General features: G+C 42.0%; 1 protein-coding gene across 3 annotated transcripts in view; it reads right to left on the minus strand.

The window, feature by feature from the left end:
* Positions 1-22560, minus strand: part of ak8 (adenylate kinase 8) — a 70029-nt gene that overhangs the window by 46228 nt on the left and 1241 nt on the right. For 2 of the 3 annotated variants that reach the window (XM_021606700.2, XM_021606701.2), the window contains 4 exons: positions 22097-22181; positions 21579-21628; positions 6880-6990; positions 5503-5571 (listed from right to left, as the gene is read on the minus strand). In XM_021606700.2, the coding sequence (XP_021462375.2) occupies positions 5503-5571; positions 6880-6990; positions 21579-21628; positions 22097-22181 (315 nt within the window). Of the gene's footprint in view, positions 1-5502; positions 5572-6879; positions 6991-7216; positions 7363-21578; positions 21629-22096; positions 22182-22560 lie in introns of those variants that run through there. The other variant, XM_036980377.1, reaches the window with a different exon arrangement.

A 22560-nucleotide genomic window follows, 5' to 3' on the forward strand; every position in this document is an offset into this window, starting at 1 on the left:
CTCAATTGGACGATGTTTCATTCAAAACTGATTGCAAATGCCATATGGCAAATGCCAAGTGTAACACTGCAAAAATCCAATAGATGGCGCGTGCGCTCCACCCTAATTTTTCATATTGCAAATGTAACAAGTCAAAACCCAAGAGTAAAATTTTAAAAATTTTAAGATTTTTGCAAAAACTTATCACCCCCTTAACTTCTCTAGAATAGGGGGCAGCATTTTGAATTTTGGATGAAATGCAGGCCCAAATTCAACTGCCTCCTACTCATCCCCAGAAGATATGCATATTATTAATAGATTTGGATAGAAAACACTCTGAAGTTTCTAAAACTGTTTGAATCATGTCTGTGAGTATAACAGAACTTATGTAGTAGGCAAAACCATGAGGACTAACTGTTCAGAATTATTATTATTTTTGCATCTGACTGTTCCCTGACTTGTCATTGCCAAGGGATATTGCTTAGGAACCTGTCTTCAGTTACTACCGCTTCCACTGGATGTCACCAGTCTTTGGAATTTGGTTGAGGTTATTCATTTGTGCAACGAAGAAGAAGCACATCCAGGAACAACGTTACACTATTGAGAGTTGCGCAAGACGGAGCATGGTTTGTTTTCTTCCTGTATTGAAAATAGATTGCCCCGTCTACAATTTGATTGATTATTAACGTTTAAAATACCTAAAGTTGTATTACAAAAGTAGTTTGAAATATTTTGGCAAAGTTTATAGGCAACTTTTGAAATATTTTGTAGTGACGTTGAGTTTTTTTTCTGGATCAAACGCGTCAAATAAATGGACTCGGGATGGCCGGGCAGTGATAGTGGTTCCTCTCCATCGCTCTTTGTGTTGATTTCATCATGTCCCATTTGGTGATGTTTTTTCACTGTTGAATCATATTGCAAATGTACTGTGCATTTGCAATATGTTTCAATGGGCATTTACCATCACGAATTTGACATGCTCAAAAATACTGCAGAAATGCAAAATTGACTGGCCCGATGAACTCGGGATGGCCGGGCAGTGATTCTGGTACCTCTTCATCGCTCGTTGGTGTTGATTTCAGAATGTCATTTAGGTGATGGTACTTCACTGTTTAAACATATTGCAAATGGACAAAAGTAAGCCAGCAAGTCACCGTCCATCAGTAAATTAGATATCATTCTGATACCAAACTGATACAAACTGACACCACACCCACTTTTTCCAACCTGTTTAGAAGCCAACTATCACATATTTCAAAGCAGGCCCAAAATTCACAGCGCCTTCTGTTCAAACCATAATAAAAACATAAAACACATAGTTAGGTTCTAGCTGCCGGTCCAGTTCTGACGTTATATGTAGGCCAAGTTTCGGCTCGATAGGTCATTTGGAGCCTGAGTAGAGACCTTAATTGGTGTTGAAAATCCACATTTTCCAGGCATTCCTACGGGGTCCGTGAATGAGCTATCGGACAGAAACGTTAGGGTCCATCTCTATGGGCCGAGGCGGTTTCAATGCACCTAGTCTTGTGACTCTGGGACATTTCTAAATGTCGTAATTTTTGTGATGTCAAAATGAATTGAAGTTATTGCAAATGTATGAGGCGGTTTCTCGGTCTGAGAACCTTTTAGAGCCACATAACTCACCGTGCACTATCGACTTGAGCTCTAGAACAGGTTTCTAAAGTTTCAGAGCTCTAGGTCTAACGGTTCTCTGATAGTTCGAAATAGGTAACTATTGCAGGCTCTGTATGTCTCGAAGCCCCACACTGTGTCACTCTGTCCTAGCTGTGTGTGTGTGTGTGTGTGTGTGTGTGTGTGTGTGTGTGTGTGTGTGTGTGAGTTTTTCTTGGAAATCTGATGGGATAAATGACTGATTTACAGTTCATGTAAAGGTTGACTAATCACATATGAGGTTTTTGAAAGATTAACCCTTCGAAACAGCTCCTATGACCCCAATTTAAGGCACTTCCGGTTGGCACAGGAAGCTATAAGTAAACACATATCCTGATTGGGGTATGCTCTTACAGAATTCTGAGTTTAAAGTCCTTACGTTAACCTCTTGGTGTTAGGGGGCAGTATTTTCATTTTTGGAAAAAAAACATTCCCGTTTTAAACGGGATATTTTGTCAGGTAAAGATGCTAGAATATGCATATAATTGACAGCTTTGGATAGAAAACACTCTAACGTTTCCAAAACTGTAAAGATATTGTCTGTGAGTATAACAGAACTGATGTTGCAGGCGAAAGCCTGAGAAAAATCCAATCCGGAAGTGCCCCAGGTTTTGAAAGCGCTGCGTTCCAATGACTCCCTATTCAGCTGTGAATGTACCATCAACGAGCTTACGCTTTCTACGTATTCCCCGAAGGTGTCTACAACATTGTGTCTACAGCATTGTGACGTAGTTTTACGCATTTCTGTTGAAGAATAGCCGTAGGCAGCCACATTGCGTGGGTGGTCACATGGTGGCTCCGAAATACAAAATACTAAAATACAGAGGTAACCAAAAACACCTTGAGGATGGATTCTAAACAACGTTTGCCATGTTTCTGTCGACATTATGGAGCGTTGTGGTGACCGCAATTTCCGGGCAATTTCTCAGCCAAACGTGAAGAACAAACGGAGCTATTTCGCCTACAAAACTAATATTTTGGGAAAAAATGAACTTTGGCTGTCTAGCTGGGAGTCTCGTGAGTGAAAACATCCGAAGTTCATCAAAGGTAAACTATTTAATTTGATTGCTTTTCTGATTTCCGTGACAAGGTTGCCTGCTACTAGCAAGGCATAATGCTATGCTAGGCTATGACAAACTTACACAAATGCTTGTCTAGCGTTGGCTGTAAAACATATTTTGAAAATCTGCGACGACAGGGTGATTAACAAAAGGCTAAGCTGTGTTCCAATATATTTCACTTGTGATTTTCATGAATAGGAATATTTTCTAGGAAGATTTATGTCCGTTGCGTTATGCTAATTAGTGTCAGATGATGACAACGGGCCCGTTCACGGGATGGGGTGTCACTACAGGTTAAGAATTGACGGATCTACACAGGGTTGAATGCAGTCATTTTCACATTTGCAGGTTATGTACATCAAAACACCTTTTGGGTGAATTGAACCACTTCCGGTTGCTCCAGGAAGCTTAGAATCAACACAGGTAGACCTCATAGTGGCCTGATGGATTGTCATCGAAGACAGGTTCATAAGGCATTCATAACCCACATTGCCTTCTCCTCTAAATTCAACCTGAAGCCTATGTATTCCTATGGGGAGAGATGTCATTGTAAACTGTGAGATGAAAAAAAACTGTTTTCACTGTAAAGGGTTAATGCCACACGGTCAAGGTTAGGCTTGCACAGATCGGGAGGACCTCAGGAACGTTCCTGAGGTCGAATTGTGCTTCTCACCCTAACGGTTCTCCCACAAAAGCACATGAAATTTAGGGCCAGGCTTCATTTTGGGCCTTCTTTTTTTTCTTCCACGGTCGCTGCGCTCAGACTGAGCGAGCTACGGTCAAGCAGAGCATCTCGTTGAACTTGGCACAGCCTATAGATTATGGTAATGCCATTGAGTGTCTTTAAGCACCGCACTTTGTCACTCCATCCTTGCTGTGTGTGTGTGTGTGTGTGTGTGTGTGTGTGTGTGTGTGTGAGAGAGAGAGCTTTTCTTTGACATCTGTTGGGAGAAATTACTTATTTACAGTTCATGAGGGTTGCCTAATCACACATATGAAGTTTTGAAAAGATCTGACCTTTTTAACCCTTCAAAACAGCCACTATGACACCATTTTAAGGTACTTCCGCTTGACACAGGAAGCTGAAAGTGAACACATATCCTCCTTGGGGTAGGCTCTTATAGAATATTGAGTTTTAAGTCTTTATGTTAAGAACTGACTTATTTACAGAGGGTTAAATGAGTGTGTGTTATTTCAGAAAACCACAGAAATCTCGCAGAGTTCCGAAACACACTTAAAAAAGGTTTGTCTGAACACGCTGCAACTGGATCTGTATCTTTTTGGGGGGGAAAAAAACTCTTTTTTTAACATCACCAATTGTACATTGTACGATTTCTCTTAAATTATGATAGATAAATGACTGGTTCTTTTTTTCCTGACACCGTAGGTTCATGTACTTTGACGTGAAGCGGTCAAATTAGCGCTCTATTTTAGTTTTTGACCTTTAATCCCAGAATAACGGCCATAACTCAAAAAGCGTTGAAGCCTCGACGCCATCTTGTTCGGGGCCAACTGCCCATTATGCCAAACCTATGCTCACCAAGTTTCGTCTTTGAAGTATTTTCCGTTTAAGAGAAAAGGCCACGTCGTGATTGGTGATGTTTTGTACATTTGCAATATGATTCCATTCGCCCTCTGGTGGGATTTACCGGGACAGCGGATAAATGACCAAAATTTGAACATTTTATAAAACGGAAACTGAATGTCCGAGAGACTTCGTTCGATGACTTCCCGGAAGATCTGGCCCCCATGCACAGCCCGCTGCCGTCCGGGAATTTTACAAACGTTCGTGGACGTCTAGTATGGGACCGTACATTTGCAATATGGAGTTTCCCATCAACCATACGGCAAATGTCAAAATGTTCCCTTCATGTATGTAACTACCAAAATAAAGGAAACAAACATAAACCAACAGGCCAAAAACTTGTTGAATCAAAGTTTTTTCACGTCATTTCAATCCCAAAAATCGGCAGTATGTGATGACATTGAATCAATGTGGAAAGCTAATTGGATTTGCAAAAAGTCATCAAAGTAAGGGCATTGCGTATTTTTTTTCACCTGGACTTTTAACCTAAATCCAATGATGTGAATTTTCTGGGTTGATTTCACATTGAATTCACTTTAGTTGACCACTTAACCAAACGTAAATCAAAACTAGACATTGAACTGACGTTTGTGCCCAATGTGAAGTGTCTTAATAGGGCATTGGGCCACCACAAACCGCCAGTACAGCTTCAATGCACCGTAGCATAAATTCTACAAGTATGTGGAACTCTATTGGAGGGATGCAACATCATTCTTCCATAAGAAATTCAATAATTTGGTGTTTTGTTGAAGGCGGTGGAAAACATGGTCTCACGCGCCGCTCCAGAATCTCCCATAAGTGCTCAACTGGGTTGAGATCTGGTGACTGAGACACACACACCCTTTAAACCCCTATGCTCCTTTGAGACCCCTATTTCAAAGTCAATGAGATCTCTTCTTCTAGCCATGTTAGCCAAAATAAATTGGCAACAGGGCATTTTTATACATGACCCTGAGCATGATGGGATGTTAATTGCTTAATTAACTCAGGAACCACATCTGTGTGGAAACGCCTGCTTTCAATATACTTTGTATCCCTTATTTACTCAAGTGTTTCCATTGTTTTGGCGGTTACATGCATATCTCCAATGTCAAACTATGGCCTACCTTTCCTTTCAATAAAGAGCTACAAATGTAATGTGTGTGTGTGTGTGTGTGTGCACATGCATGCGTGGGTGCATGCCTTCGTGCGTATGTGCACGCTTACCCGTCGGACACAGTCTATTTTCGACAGCCGTTGCTGAATCAACTTAATCCAAAGGTCACCTGGGATGTCCTAAAAAAAACAAATTCAACAAAACCTTTTAATCTCTTGATTGTCATTCCAATACTCACTTCAAAAGGGACCCAAGTTGCCCTCTGCCTCAGAGTGAATCCAGGACACATCGCAAACGGCACAGGAACAACTACTGTATCTCTGATTGGTCTTCCTCTAGACAGATTTCTCTTATGCTAGATGTGCTGTGGCAACACCAATGGGCCTTTGTGGGGAGTGAATATTGGCTCTGATCTGAGCTAGCAGGGTGTGCTATGAGACACGGCAGGGACGGACTGTGACCAGAAATTGTCCTGGGCACTTCGAATAACACCGCTCCACTATTCTTCTTCAAGGCCCCCACACCAGCACATTTTTTTCCCACAGGGCTCCCATTGTGAAGCCAAAATATGACCATTATATGACAAAACTAACAATTTAGACAAATTAACATGGACCACCTCACCTAGCATTTTCCCAAAATGCCCTCAAGTCAGTTAGTTTCTGCCACACAGCATGCAGTGTCTGCACATACTCTTTGAAGTGTCACCGAGAGAGAAGCGCCAGCAGCCAAAATGGTGAGAATGCTTGCACAGCTTCAAGAGGAGAGTATATTTGAAATCTCCTGCTCGATAGATACAAGTCTTCAACCATCTCCCACTTCCATTAGCAGATCATGACTTCAGTACTACTCTAGTAAATAAATATATAAAAACAATTAAAAACAGTTTTACCTCTACGAAAGACATGGAGTATGTATTAAGCGTCTTCGATCATAATGAATAGTATAATATGGACAAGTATGGTCTGATCCTAGATCCTACCCTGAGGTGCTTTATGAATACGGGCCCTGATTCAGAGACACTTATTGCCTTTCATCTTTCTCTCCACCCTGGCTTTTAAATATTATCACCCAAATAGGCCTTTTAAGGGGAAGTTCATTGCCAAGGGAAGGACCTTGAAAGACTGGAGGGGGAAGGATAATTAAAATAATCATACCACGAGGACATACTTTTGCAGGCCCTGTGAATTCTTCCTCCTCGTTCTCTTAACTTATTTTCTAATGTGCTGAGATATTTGCATCCACGTAAGTCGAACAATGTTGCCAGCTACTCTTTTTCTCACCTCTTCAGAAGCACAGGAAAGATATCAAAAATACTTGTCATACTTCAATCCCATATTCCATACGAAGTAAGATCATGGGACAGTGTTATTTCTATCTAATAATTTTCTATTCCACTTTTTTTTTTAAAGGAATGATAATTCAGAAATAAGGATACAGTGTCTCTCTAGTTCTTCACAGACACAATAAAATCACCTGAACTGTACCTGTTGCTTGGCTTTGTATTGTAGTGCCTTCTTTGTTAGGTCAGTGTCTTCCTTCAGAATGTTGCTGTCTGTAATATGGATCACTTGAGTGTGTTCACACAGCTTCCTGGCCTGTGGGGACAAAAAGAAATGGCTTCAAAATGAAAGGACAAATAGGCTATCAGTTCATAGAGGCTATTTATATAACTTTGCCACCCATGTTGAATTTACCACCTGTTGAGATAGCTGTGCTACTCTCTAGGAAAAACAGTGCAAATAGGTGTGGTTCGGTGGTTTTATGAATACACGCTGCTACTGTATGATACACTGAGTAGCATAAATATCCGGACAACCAAACCTGGTACAGATGCAGTCTTTTTTGTGTGCACATCACAGCACAGATTTTGACCCAGGCAAGTGCAGCATGATCTGCTGTGCAAAAAGAAAATATGTAAACCTTGGTGAATACTGTACATAGAATGTCTTGCGAAAGTATTCACCCCCTTGGTATTTTTCCTATTTTGTTGCCTTGCAACCTGGAATTAAAATAGATTTTTGGGGGGGGTTGTATCATTTGATTCACACAACATGCCTACCACTTTAAAGATGCAAAATATTTTTTATTGTGAAACAAACAAGAAATAACACAAAAAAACCAGAAAACTTGAGCGTGCATAACTATTCACCCCCCCCCCCCCCCCCTTAAATAAAGTCCACGTGTGTGCAATCTAACTAATTATGTGACTTCTGAAGGTTGCACCAGATCTTATTTAGGGGCTTCATAGCAAAGGGGGTGAGAAAATGAGAAATAAATAGTAATGCTTGCCCTGCAGCCTGCAGAAAGTGTTGTTCATCAGTTGAGGGATCCTGAAGGTGGTTCTTTTTTTCACCCCCCCCCCCCCCCACACACACACACACCGTTTTGCTTCCCCATAAACATAACAAATGGTATATGAATTATCCTGCAATATAGTGCTGCTCTATACAGCTAGCTTCGAAGACAGTTACGTTTTGGTAGCGGCGCATCCCCCACGCCACCTGTTGAACAACAAGATGTTACAAGAGTAACATCCCAAAAAGCACCTGCACCTCAATTACCCCAGCCACTAGCACCTGATGACCTGTTGAATCTAACCAAAACTGAACTAGTTGAACCTGAATTTATTGTGGCTTGCACATTCTTGCAAAGTGAAATCGCAACCACAGCCAGCAACAACAAATGGACCCCACTCAGTGTTCTTCAAAGGTATGGCGGGCCTTTGTCAGGAATGCCGACTGTGCTGTTGGCAATGAAACATGATTAACATTTTTGGAGCATCTACAGCAAAGTGAAAATGTGTTCTCCACCTTGAGTAACATATTCAGTGAACACAGACTCTGAACAGAGAGCATGTTACATCAATGAAAAGCTCAGATTGTCCAGCTGGCAATTGAGAGGGACCTGACAAGTACATTTAGCCAGGAAGGAGAATGGAATCAGAAACCTCTCATGAGGTTGCTAAATGGTAAGCTACAAACTTTATCTTCATTAGCATACTGGTTATTGTTCGGAATTTCAGATGACTGACGTGCCCAAAATGAACTGCATGTTATTCAGGCCCAGAAGGGCTAGGATATGCATATACTTGCTAGCATAGAAAACACTCTGAAGTTTCTAAAACATTTAAAATAATTGCTGTGAGTATAACAGAACTGATATAGCAGGTGTTTTTTGGAGGTCACTGGCCATTTCAATGCTAGCCTATGGGAAATACAAATAAATATGACCCAGATTGCAGTTCCCATGGCTTCCACTAGATGTCAAGTCTTTAGAAAGGGTTCCAAGCTTGTTTTTTGAAAAATGAGCAAGTAGTTGTAGTTTTTCCAAGGTCTCTCTCATGAGAAAATTAGTCTTGTTGGCGTGTGAATGAGGTGCGCACTCTTCGTTATTTATCTTCCCTATTGAAATACTATTCCCTGTCTTACCTCAGATAATCGCATGGTATGCTTTCGCCGTAATGCCTTTTTGAAATCAGACAACGCGGCTGGATTAACAAGAAGTTAAGCTTTTAAATGATGTATGACACTTGTATTTTCATGAATGTTTAATATTACAATTTTGTATTTTGAATTTCGGGCTCTGTAATTTCACCGGATGTTGTTGTATGTGTCGCGCTAGCGGTTCATGCGCCCAAACAGGTTATAGCCCTGGCCGCCGTGCAAGAATGATTTATTCCTTGGTTTTTCCGCATGTAAGCCTACTAGTTGTTTGACAAAAAAAGATACGTAATGTATGTATAGTTTAGGCCTTTGCTTTTTACTTCAATGGATATTTTAGTTGTATCTGTGATTCTTAATGTCATTAGGCTACTTGCTTTTGCATGTCTAATTGCTATTGATAGATATACAGCTTGGCGTTGTTTGATGGGTATAGGGACAATGACCAATGTAGCCTAATAGCCAATATGCACATTCAATGATCGAACGTTCTAAACACACTTCCTATCGGTTTGGCAATTTCCGGTCAGTCTAGTTGTTATCGACGATATAACGTTACTAAAACTATGTCGAAGTTTTTTACTAGGCGTCTTCCGGACTTGCCTCAAATTAATATTAATGATGTACATCAAATTGTTAAATCAGCCTCCGAGACTCCAGCTAGCAAGAATGAAAAGGGGTTCGAGATGTGTATATAGGAAGCTACATAGACAACTATGAAGGTGAGTACCAAGTCAATGACAGATATTACGTTAGCTAGCTACAATCATTAGCTAGATAATTTAACTATTAACTTTAGCTAGCTAGCTACTTTGTAAAATTATGTAACGTTGACAGAATCTACCTGAGAATGTGTGTATTTTCGTTAGCTTGGTTAAGTTATGCTTGCTAGCTAAAAATAATTGTTATTCATGTCTTCTACACAGTATCTAACAAAGAAACATTGACAGGAGATATCACCGTGAGGGCTGCCTGTCACAGGTCCACAAGGAAGAGTGAAAAGCTGCACAGCATGAGAGTAAGGAAAGGTTATAGATAGCTACTAGAGACCTTGCTAAACATCTCCTGTGAGACACTGTCATCATGGTCAAAATGTGTTGGAGACAGTGTCAACGTTTAATCTTATCAGTATAGATATTAATGATGGGTCCCAATCCCAATTTATAATTGCCAGGTTATTTGGTAAAGATCTGTTGATGCAGTGTTTGGTAATTGTGCTACTGAGACCCAATGTATTCCTGTATAGTTAAATTAGCCCCTAGTTAAGACTAGACACTACTATGTTTGTTATTTATGGGCCGCATCATTCTTGTTTCTCACTTCAGTCTTTCATCACACTTATCTTCACAGATGGTGTTAAAGCACTCCGTACCAGTGATAGTGGTCCAAAGCCACTGCTCCTGTGTTGCAGGAAGTGCTCTGTGCAATCATCTGGTGGCCCTTTACCAGACAGCGCACTACTCTCAACTAAACATTCCTGCTGCACCACCAGTTCACAGCTGCACAGCCACAGAACAGTGTTGGCACAAGCCAAGAACACTTATGAGTCTATCAATGTCCATAAGAAAATGCACCTGAAAAGTATTCAGCCTATGTAACAGTAAATCCTTAATTAGGGTGTGAAGCCAGGTCCGGTTGATGGGATAGAGTTCCGTAAATCTACTAACTCGTGTGCTGATGGAATAAGGTAAGTTGGAGGTTCCTAGAATGGAAACATTTTAGAAAACATTTTCTTGTGATTGTATCCAGATGATAAGCCTAAACAGTGGCGTCTTTACGATGTAATGACAAATGTTTGGGACAAAGACTGGGGGGAAATATCATCTATAAATCTGTATATTTTAATTCATTTTATTTGAACTTTTGGGCTTGTGCCGTTTCTGGAAAAGTTACATGAGTCATAGTAATCTCTCCAACCTGATGTTAAGGTTTTAAAATGTTTTGCAGAAGTTCTCTCTACAAAGCACTCAATGGATACATGCCTGACATGGACCTTCTCTGCGTCTCAGAAACGCATGCCAACTTTTCTCCACTTACTGCCCCTCTTGTGACAACAATGGAAATGTCAGCTGACGTGCCCCTGGTTGAGTCCCCCTTTGGGCCAGTGCAAGCCGGCAGTGTTCTGTCCTATCAGCTTCCACAGCCAAAGACCCGTGAAATTGTGAAGATTGCCGATGCCCCTTCTCCACCAATACTTCCATTAGATGGCTACAGGCTTCAGGCTTCCCAGTGTGCTTACGTCCATAGCCATCAGGAGCAGTTCCACCTCAAGGTATTAGAGACAACCTACGAGCTGTCAGACAAAGTCGAGGTTGCTACAAGGGAGCAGAGCAGCAGCCCGGAATGGCGTCAGCTCCGGAAAATGAGAATAACATCCTCTCGTTTGAGAGGTTTGCCATGTCCGGGGAGAGACCTCAGCTGACCACCTAGCTGAGCGGATGTTCAAGGGATCTGGTATGTAGACCATGAAGATGAAGAGGGGGCTAGCCATGGAGCCAGTGGCTGTACAGGAGTACTGCACACTGAAGAATGTTAACTTCTTTCCGTGTGGCTTCGTTGTGCACCCAGATGCTCCGTGGTTAGGATCCTCTCCAGATGGAATCATATTTGATCCCAGTGTAAGACCACACTTTGGACTCTAAGAGGTCAAGTGCCCAAATGTACCAAGTTATGTTGACTGCCCTTACCTGAAGACACAGAATGGAGAGCAGAAGTTGAAGAGATCTCATGCTTACTACTGGCAGGTGCAAGGTCAAGTCCTTCTCACAGGTTGTAGCTGGTGTGACTGTCATATGTGCACAGGACATCCTAGTTGAAAGGATATATAAAGATCTACAGGTTTCAAAAATTATAAGAGAGAAGGTTGACCACTTATTTTTACCACTACTTGCAGAAGTGTCTATCTCGCACCTGAATGGATCCCCTGCATGGGTGCCAAGTTTAGTGGTTTTATGAAAAATAAGTATTGATGTTCTTGTGAAGAAATCTACAGTAGAATAGATTTGTTTAAAAAAAATGTATTTCAGCAAATGTTCAACAGTTAAGAATCAATTACACATCTCTAACATTGTATTCAATCTTGCATTCTGGCTGTTCTGTGTTTACTTGATTTCTTTCCCCCACCCCTGTTACTCATTGCCTAATTAAAGCCAATACAAGCTCCACACAAACTGATATTCACTTCAATTCACAAATGATTGATACATGACGTAGATAAAAAATTATTATTTTGCTGCTAGCAAATAAACACATGTACATTAACACTGGCTTGGCCCATGCTCTGGACCGGATCAGAGACGGCACAGTCCATAGGCAGTGCACCTTGTTCTTCACCCCCCTCAGTCGGAGCAGGAGGTTTCAGTCTTCTTTCCCAAACACCAGGTCTCTTTTGAATTTGCCAGTTCCACGCGAAGACAGTAGGAACAACACCAATTTTTCCCTCAACAGTCACTTTCGACAAAATGTGTACTACACACCTTTGTGTGTTTGGTGACAGTAAAGTTGTCACAATGTACTGCCACTAACCACCTTTTTCTGAGCTCTACATCGACTGGGAAACGATGGAAGCTCACAATACCATTACATTTGGAAGAAACTGAACACAGAGGCACTGAACAATGTTCATTAGCACCTCCTTCGCGGGGCTGTAATTTAAACGTAGCCATTGCGAACTACTTCAGTCAGAAATGCATCGAACGATAGCTAGTAAGCTAATGATAAAAATAGCAGAACTCGCTCCGGAAGTCATCAATCCGGTCGGAAGTAAATTAGACCGTTGGAGGCGGAATAATGCATAGAGCCTATTGGTTGTGCTCGGAGGTGAGCCCTGGCACAGTGCTCCGGTTGTCCCGACTGTTCACTCCGATGGTGCTGAAATTGTCCTTTCATCATGCTGACTGGCGGTAGCCTTCTGTCCATGGTCCTGAATCGATGGTTATGGTGTGTGCTGTTTTAATTAATGGATCTTTGGCTACCAGTCTTTGAGTGGCTTCTCTTAAACATTGCATGCTTCAACAACATTTGTTGTGTATATGGCTGCATTTCAGATAGGCCAAAATGTTTTTACATTTTGTATGTCGCAGTAGTACGACCAATACCACGTGTAGCCTACTAAAAGAAGTTGGCAAACGTTCATTCTGTTATCACTAATTTGCATTACACATTAGTTGTGTGATAGGCTACTGAAAAAGTAATGTAAATACTATGAAAACGCCTCCTCCCTGCCCTCAACACTGGAGCTCCCCGGGGGTGTGGGCTCAGTCCCCTCCTGTACTCCCTGTTCACCCACGACTGCATGGTCAGGAATGACTCCAACACCATCATTAAGTTTGCAGACGACACAACAGTGGTAGGCCTGATCACCGACAACGACGAGACAGCCTATAGGGAGGAAGTCAGAGACCTGGCCGGGTGGTGCCAGAATAACAACCTATCCCTCAACGTAACCAAGACTAAGGAGATGATTGTGGACGACAGGAAAAGGAGGACTGAGCACACCCCCATGCTCATCGACGGGGCTTTAGTGGAGCAGGTTGAGAGCTTCAAGTTCCTAGGTGTCCACATCAACAACAAACTAGAATGGTCCAATAACACCAAGACAGTCGTGAAGAGGGCAAAGCATATCCCCAGGAAACTAGAAAGATTTGGCATGGGTCCTCAGATCCTCAAAAGGTTCTACAGCTGCAACATCGTACCAGGCGGTGGTTGCATCACCGCCTGGTACGGCAATTGCTCAGCCTCTGACCGCAAGGCAATACAGAGGGTAGTGTGTACGGCCCAGTACATCACTGAGGCTAAGCTGCCTGCCATCCAGGACCTCTACACCAGGCGGTGTCAGAGGAAGGCCCAAAAAATTGTCAAAGACCCCAGCCACAGACCGGAGTGCTAAGTCTAGGATAAGAAGGCTTCTCAACAGTTTTTACCCCCAAGTCATAAGACTCCTGAACAGGTAATCAAATGGCTACCCGGACAATTTGCATTGTGTGCCCCCGCCCCCCCACCCCCTCTTTTTACGCTGCTGCTACTCTCTGTTTATCATATATGCATAGTCACTTTAACTATACATTCATGTACATACTACCTCAATTGGGCCGACCAACCAGTGCTCCCGCACATTGGCTAACCGGGCTATCTGCATTGTGTCCCACCCACCACCCCCTTTTTTTACGCTTCTGCTACTCTCTGTTCATCATATATGCATAGTCACTTTAACCATGTCTTTTTACTTATTTCTTTCTTTACCTACCTATTGTTCACCTAATAAAATAAACGTTGATTTGTTATTTCTTTTAAAATGTTTTTATTTGAACCTTTATTTAACTAAGCAAGTCAATTAAGAACAAATTCTTATTTTCAATGACAGCCTACCAAGAGGCAGAAGGCCAAATGCGGGGACGGGGGCTGTGATTAAAAATACAAATGTAGGACAACACACACATCACGACAAGAGAGACACCACAACACTACATAAACAGAGCTAAGACAACACAGCATGGCAGCAACACATGACAACAACAGTAGCAACACAACAAGACAGCAGCACAAACATGGTGAAAACATTGTTAGGCACAGACAACAGCACAAATGATAAAAAGGTAGAGACAACAATACATCACACGAAGTTGTGTGTGTGTGTGTGAAACTCTTCCACACAGAAAATATGGCGCAACTGGAGAAGTGGCGGCTTGGTTGCGCTCATTGCGTAGTGTCACATATTTAACAGCAATATAGCCTATAATTCTAATTATTGAAGTTTTAAGCTATGAAGCATGCAATAATATTTTAGCCATGGTGGTCATTCTGTGGAGCCGATCTGTGCGTGTTGGTAGGCGCAAAGTACGTGTAGGCCTACAGTAGCTATGTAAACTCAGCAAAAAAAGAAATGTCCCTTTTTCAGGACCGTGTCTTTCAAAGATAATTTGTAAAAATCCAAATAACTTCACAGATCTTCATTGTAAAGGGTTTAAACACTGCTTCCCATGCTTGTTCAATGAACCATAAACAATTAATGAACATGCACCTGTGGAACGGTTGTTTAGACACAAACAGCTTACAGACGGTAGGCAATTAAGGTCACAGTTATGAAAACTTAGGACACTAAACGAGGCATTTCTACTGACTCTGAAAAACACCAAAAGAAAAATGCCCAGGGTCCCTGCTCATCTGCGTGAACGTGCCTTAGGCATGCTGCAATGAGGCATGAGGACTGCAGATGCGGCCAGGGCAATAAATTGCAATGTCCGTACTGTGAGACGCCTAAAACAGCGCTACAGGGAGACAGGACGGACAGCTGATCGTCCTCGCAGTGGCACACCACGTGTAACACCTGCACAGGATCGGTACATCCGAACATCACACCTGCGGGACAGGTACAGGATGGCAACAACTGCCCGAGTTACACCAGGAACACACAATTCATCCATCAGTGCTCACACTGTCCGCAATAGGCTGAGAGAGGCTGGACTGAGGGCTTGTAGGCCTGTTCTAAGGCAGGTCCTCACCAGACATCACCGGCAACAACGCCGCCTATGGGCACAAACCCACCGTCACTAGACCAGACAGGACTGGCAAAAAGTGCACTTCACTGACGAGTGACGGTTTTGTCTCACCAGGGTTGAAGGTCGGATTCGCGTGTATTGTTGAAGGAATGAGCGTTACACCGAGGCCTGTGCTCTGGAATGGGATCGATTTGGAGGTGGAGGGTCCGTCATGGTCTGGGGCGGTGTGTCACAGCACTATCGGACTGAGCTTATTGTCATTGCAGGCAATCTCAACGCTGTGCGTTACAGGGAAGACATCCTCCTCCCTCATGTGGTACCCTTCCTGCAGGCTCATCCTGAAATGACCCACCAGCATGACAATGCCAACAGCCATACTGCTGGTTCTGTGTGTGATTTCCTGCAAGACAGGAATGTCAGTGTTCTGCCATGGCCAGCGAAGAGCCTGGATCTCACGTCTGGGACCTGTTGGATCGGAGGGTGAAGGCTAGGGCCATTCCCCCCAGAAATGTACAGGAACTTGCAGGTGCCTGAGTGGAAGAGTGGGGGAATATCTCACAGCAAGAACTGGCAAATCTGGTGCAGTCCATGAGGAGGAGATGCACTGCAGTACTTAATGCAGCTGGTGCATTACTGACTGTTAATTTTGATTTTGACCCCCCATCCCCCCTGTTCAGGGACACATTATTCCATTTCTGTTAGTCACATGTTCAGTTTGTCTCAGTTGTTGAATTTTATGTTCATACAAATATTTACACATGTTAAGCTTGCTGAAAATAAACGCAGTTGACAGTGAGATAAGTTTTTTCTTTTGCTGAGTTTGTCGTAGTGGGCGCATATCTTTCTTGTGTTCTATAAAACGATGGTTGTTGATTTCAGACACATTTTGTATATTTGAACAGTAGTAGGACCAATCTACCTTGTTTTATTAGGGCTCTAAAGCAATACTACCCCCATGGATTTAAATGCTCCCTCAGGCATGTCATCCTGGATCTGGGCCTGGTCAAACTAACAAGAAATCGGAGAAACTTTACATAATTGTGAATGCAGCAAAAAGGTTTTTGGATCTCCAGGACTTTACAGCTGAAACAACATTTTTTGTTGTTGTTACATTTCCCCAGGTTTCACCCCACACAGTAGGTGGCGGCATGCACCTATAATGTATGTTTGCGGACCACTATAATACCATAGAAGAAGAAGGCTGTCATTGTTTTTTTGGGTGTTCGATCATAACGTTCGGTTTCGAAAGTGTTGCGTTTGTTGGTGAAGCTGCACAGCTGTACTGAGACGGAGGTAGGCATGGCAAGTAGCTCAGATGGGAGTAAGTCTGAGATGGATGAAGGCAGTAGTATTAGTGAGGAGTCTACCTACACGACTGTACGGGAGAAAAATAGGAAAAGGTTCAGAAAAGGGGATGAAGGTTGATTTACCACAGATGGGGACATAAATAGAAGGGGGAAATTTAGAAGAGCAAACAGGCAGGAGATGAGGTACAGAAGAACAAAGTAATGATTGTCTTTTCTGAGCCAACCATCAAAATGTTACAACCGATTACATTGTCAAAAGCCATCAAATCAGACATAGGACATGTAAAAGATGCTAGGTGTGTAGGGAAAGGAAAATTATTGATATTTGCAGTTAATATAACTCAGAGGGACAAGATATTGAAAATGGCGGCTCTAAATGGAGGTAGGGTGAAATGCCATATCGCTGGCAGAAAGGCGAAAGTGAGAGGGGTGATTGCGGGAGCACTGATGGAGGTGTCAATAGACGAGTTTAAGAGGGAGGTGATCGGGGTGAAAAGTGGTTGAGACGAGGCGAATGAACAGTAAGAAAAGGGAGGATGGTGTAGAAAGCACTATGGTGCTGCTAGAGGTTGAAGGGAATCTGTTGCCATTTGTAAAACCAGGTAAAAATCCCACTAGGGAGGGCAGTTAAAGGCTTATCGAGCTGACATCCAATGTGTGTAAGTTTATGGAAAAGATGATAGTGAGTAGGATGATATATTTCTTGGAAGTTAGGGGATTTGTGAGCATTGCACAGAGTGGGTTCAGGAGACGGAGGTCTGCCATGGATGCCCTGGTTACAGTTAGTACAGAGATAGCAAAGGCCCTGACAATAAAATAGGTGATGAGTGTTGTGCATTCTGACATTGAGAAACCTTACAATTCCATGTGGAGGGAAGGGTTGTTGATCAAGTTGAGTGCATTGGTCTGTATAACTGGATCATGGACTTCCTTTTCAATCGAGTCATACGGGTGAGGGTGAGATCCGAATGATCAATCCGGTTTAAAGTGGACAGTGGTACTCCTCAGGAAAGTATGGTTAGTCTGGTGTTGTTCACCCTGATGATAGATTACATATTTAAGGAGGTGGGATAGGGAGTGGGTATGGCCTTGTATACTGATGATGGGCTGTATGGAAGAGAAGTGCGAATGTGAAATATGTGATGAGGAAGATGCAAGAAGCTGTGGGAGTGTGCAAGATGGGGGTTTAGGATGTCTATGGCCAAGTCCTGATTTATGGTGTTTTCTTGGAGGAAGGTTAAAGATGTTAGGGATGCAAATATACAGTCAGGATATAGATAGGGTGACTGAGTTTAAAACCTCTTCGGGTATGGCGTCCCGTCAACGGGACAGCTGTAAATCATGCAGCGCCTTGAGTCACGATCACAGATTTTAGAGAAACAACAAATGTCGGTACATATAAGTGTCTTATATCGTCTGAAAGCTTAAATTCTTGTTAATTTAACTGCACAGTCCAATTTACAGTAGAAATACAACCAATTCTGTTGCATTTCAAAGATGGTGGTAGAAAAAAAAACGGTTGTTTATTTTCTTTGCATTTTATTCTACCAGATCTATTGCGTTATATTCTCCTACATTCAATTCACATTTCCACAAACTTCAGTGTTTCCTTTCAAATGGTACCAAGAATATGCATATCCTTGCTTTAGGGCCTGAGCTACAGGCAGTTAGATTTGGGTGTCATTTTAGGTGAAAATTGAAGGGTGGGGGGTGGGGGCTGGGGTGTTTATCCCAGATTTCAATGTTTGAGTATGTAAGAGGTTAACTGATTATGTGTCAGTGTATGCGGCAGAGCTGATGGCCATGATTATAGGTTTGAGATGGTTGGAGGTGAAACCACTGCGATCTGCTCTGATTGGGCTGCAGTGTTGATTGGGCTGCAGTCCCTCACTTACTTTAAACATCAGCTATCTGAGCAGCTAACCGATCGCTGCAGCTGTACATAGCCCATCTGTAAATAGCCCATCCAATAATCTACCTACCTCATCCCCATATTGTTTTTATTTACTTTTCTGCTCTTTTGCACACCAGTATTTTTACTGCTAAATTGCAATTACTTGCTACTATGGCCTATTTATTGCCTTACCTCCTCACGCCATTTGCACACACTGTATATAGACATTATATTTTTCTATTGTTATTGACTGTACGCTTGTTTATTCCATGTGTAACTCTGTGTTGTTTGTGTCGCACTGCTTTGCTTTATCTTGGCCAGGACGAAGTTGGAAATGAGAACTTGTTCTCCACTAGCCTACCTGGTTAAATAAAGATGAGAAAAAAAGAAAAGAAAAGTGTGAAGGCGGGCAGGTTGGAGAGGGGAGACTTGTTTGTGGAGATGATGGTGCTGTTAATGGGATTGGAGAGGATGGGAGTGGTGGTAAGCTTTTGTTGGGTTCCTGCCCATGTGGGTGTGGAGGGTAATGAGAAGGCTGATGTGGTGGCTAAGAGTGCTGTGAGGAGAGAGGGGGTAGATATTCAGGTCACACTGGGCCACAGGGAAGTCAAGTCCTTGATCCAGGCAAAAGGGCTCGATCTTTGGCAAAGGGAGTGGGATACTCGTAGTAAGGGGAGGCAATTTTATTGCATGCATCGATCAGTAAAAGAAGAAGTGGTGAGTATGGGATGTAGGACACGAAGTTGTGTGGAGTAGACTACGGTTTGGGCACACAGGTTTGAATGCCAAGTTGTGGATGATAGGGAGACATGAAACAGGTCTATGTGATGAGTGTTTAGTGGAGGAAATGGTGGAGCATGTGTTGATATTTTGTTAACTGTATGACGTACACAACCACATTCAAAAGTTTGGGGTCACTTAGAAATGTCCTTGTTATTGAAAGAAAAGCTAATCTTTTGTCCATTAAAATAACATCAAATTGATCAGAAATACAGTGTAGACATTGTTAATGTTGTAAATGACTGTAGCTGGAAATGGCAGATTTTTTTATGGAATATCTACATTAGGTGTACAGAGGCCCATTATCAGCAACCATCACTCCTGTGTTCCAATGGCACATTGTCTAAGCTAATCCAAGTTAATAATTTTAAAAGGCTAATTGATCATTAGAAAACCCTTTTGCAATTATGTTAGCACAGCTGAAAACTGTTGTTCTGATTAAAGAAGCAATAAAACTGGGCTTCTTTAGACTAGTTGAGTATCTGGAGCATCAGCATTTGTGGGTTTGATTACAGGCACAAAATGGCCAGAAAAAAAAATTACTTCTGAAACTCGGCAGTCTATTCTTGTTCTGAGAAATGAAGGCTATTCCATGCGAGAAATTGCCAAGAAACTGAAGATCTCGTACAATGCTGTGTACTACACCCGTCACCGAACAGCACAAACTGGCCCTAACCAGAATAGAAAGAGGAGTGGGAGGCCAAGGTACACAACTGAGCAAGAGGACAAGTACATTGGAGTGTCTAGTTTGAGAAAGACACCTCACAATTCCTCAACTGGCAGCTTCATTAAATAATACCGCAAAATATGACATTTACATAAGAATTTAGACCCTTTACTCAGTACTTTGTTGAAGCACCTTTGACAGCGATTACAGTCTTCTTGGGTATGATTGTTACAAGCTTGGCACACCTGTATTTGGGGAGTTTCTCCCATTATTCTCTGCAGATCCTCTCAAGCGTCGGCTTCCTTCTGGCCACTCTACCATAAAGGCCTGATTGGTGGAGTGCTGCAGAGATGGTTGTCCTTCTGGAAGGTTCTCCGATCTCCACAGAGAAACTATGAAGCTCTGTCAGAGTGATCATCGGGTTCTTGGTCACCTCCCTGACTAAGGCCCTTCTCCCCCTATTGCTCAGTTTGCCCGGGCAGCCATCTCTAGGAAGAGTCTTGGTGGTTCCAAACTTCTTCCATTTGAGAATGATGGAGGTCACTGTGTTCTTGGGGATCTTAAATGCTGCAGAAATGTTTTGGTACCCTTCCCCAAGTCTGTGCCTGAGCTCTCTGAGCTCTACGGACAACTATTTCGACCTCATGGCTTGGTTTTTGCTCTGGCATGCACTGTCAACTGTGGGACCTTATATAGACAGGTGTGTGCCTTTCAAAATCATGTCCAATCAATTGCATTTACCACAGGTGGACTCCAATGAAGTTGTAGAAACATCTCAAGGATGATGATCAATGGAAACAGGATGCACCTGAGCTCAATTTTGAGTCTCATAGCAAAGGGTCTGAATACTTATGCAAATAAGGTATCTGTTTTTAAATTTGTAATACATTTGCAAACATTTATAAAAACCTGTTTTTGCTTTGTCATAATTGGGTATTGTGTGTAGATTGAAGGGGAAAATAATTTAATCAATTTTAGAATAAGGCTGTAATGTAACACAATGTGGAAAAAGGGAAGGGATCTGTCTCAATACTTACCAAATGCACTAATATATATATAAAGGGTAAAGAACAATTATTTTATTAATTTGTCCTTCCCTAGGTGTTAAAATCACAAGCGATATCTTGGGACTCGTATATCTGTAAAGAACTTATTTTCTAATTGTACTTTCTCATTTTTCTTAAAAAAAACATTTGCAAGCTTGAATTTTGTCAATGGTCAAATGTATTCATGTTTTTTTTGTCATGTCATCCTTCTCTTTAGAAGTGAAATGCCAGCCTGTTCTTTGCTCTTCGTTTTTAGTACTGAAACAAAGTTGTCATGTAAAAAGATAGCCCTGATCAAATATTAGCAGTTTACCATTGTTCATTAGTGTTACATTCCAAATAAAAGCTTTTTTGTATTTTGGTGTACTTCTGTCATTCATTTGGTGGGCCTGTGTTGGGAACCTTATGGCTTAGCATTTTGGAGCTTCCCTTTCCTCCGGTGTAAAACAAGGTGTGGAGTAGCACAGCTACTGTCTTATGTTACAAATCCAAAAAAGATTTTATCCCAACCAAATCAATCCCATCCAGTTTTGAGAACAAACATCTACTCACAACAGTTCTTTTCCCTGATGCAGGTGGACCTAACAACATCACTCTGGGTACTGCAAAAATAAAACAAACATGTATTACGACCACAATTTAGTTTCAGGAAACAATATTCAACGAAAATACATGATATTGACATGTGGGATGTGAACGCCAGGCGCCTCATAGGCAGCGTTTACACAGGTATCCGAATTCTGATATTTTTTTCCCCATTAATTGGAATTTTGAACAATTGGATCAGCTCTGAAAAAGAGCTGATGTGAAAAGATCTGATGTGATTGGTCAATTGACCAATTATTGGGAAAAATGTCAGAATTGGGCTGCCAATGTAAACACAGCTAGTGGCTCAAACTTCTCATATAGTGTCACCTAGTGGTAGAATAACAACACTACATGAAATCAGTTGTATGCACATCACAGGTGTATTCATTACGGAAATCGTTTACGAACCAAACGGGTAGGGTCCAACCTGAATTTGTTACCATCATGAAATACCTTCTGTATGTGGACCAGAGAGCACTTACCCTGAACACTGCCCCTTTTGAGAAGAACAATTAGATACTGGATGGGATCCTCTGGCTTATCAACCATAAGATTTGTCACCAATGTCTAAAAAAAAAAATCACTTTCTACCATTAGAGCATGTTTTATTTGTATTTTTCTTAAAATGTAAACAAGGGATGAAAGTAGTAGTCTTCATCACCAGCTCTGATGAAAAAGAGTAAGATGACAGATCAGTCAGGATGAAGGGAGTAGAAGCAAAAGGAGAGCAGAGGTAGCCTGGGATCTGACTAGAGGGAGTACAGCTACAACCGGAAGTTACTTTTTCATAGCAGGTTAGGAGAATTTACACAGCAGGTTAGGATAATTAATGTGGCAGGTTAGGAGACTAGGGTTAAGGTTAGGAAAAGGTTAGGGTTAGCTGAAATGCTCACCTAACCTGCTACAAAGAGTCACTTCCGGTTGTAGCTGTACTCCCTCTTGTCAG

The sequence above is a fragment of the Oncorhynchus mykiss genome, chromosome 6 (genome assembly GCF_013265735.2).
Source record: "Oncorhynchus mykiss isolate Arlee chromosome 6, USDA_OmykA_1.1, whole genome shotgun sequence".
Lineage (NCBI taxonomy): Eukaryota > Metazoa > Chordata > Actinopteri > Salmoniformes > Salmonidae > Oncorhynchus > Oncorhynchus mykiss.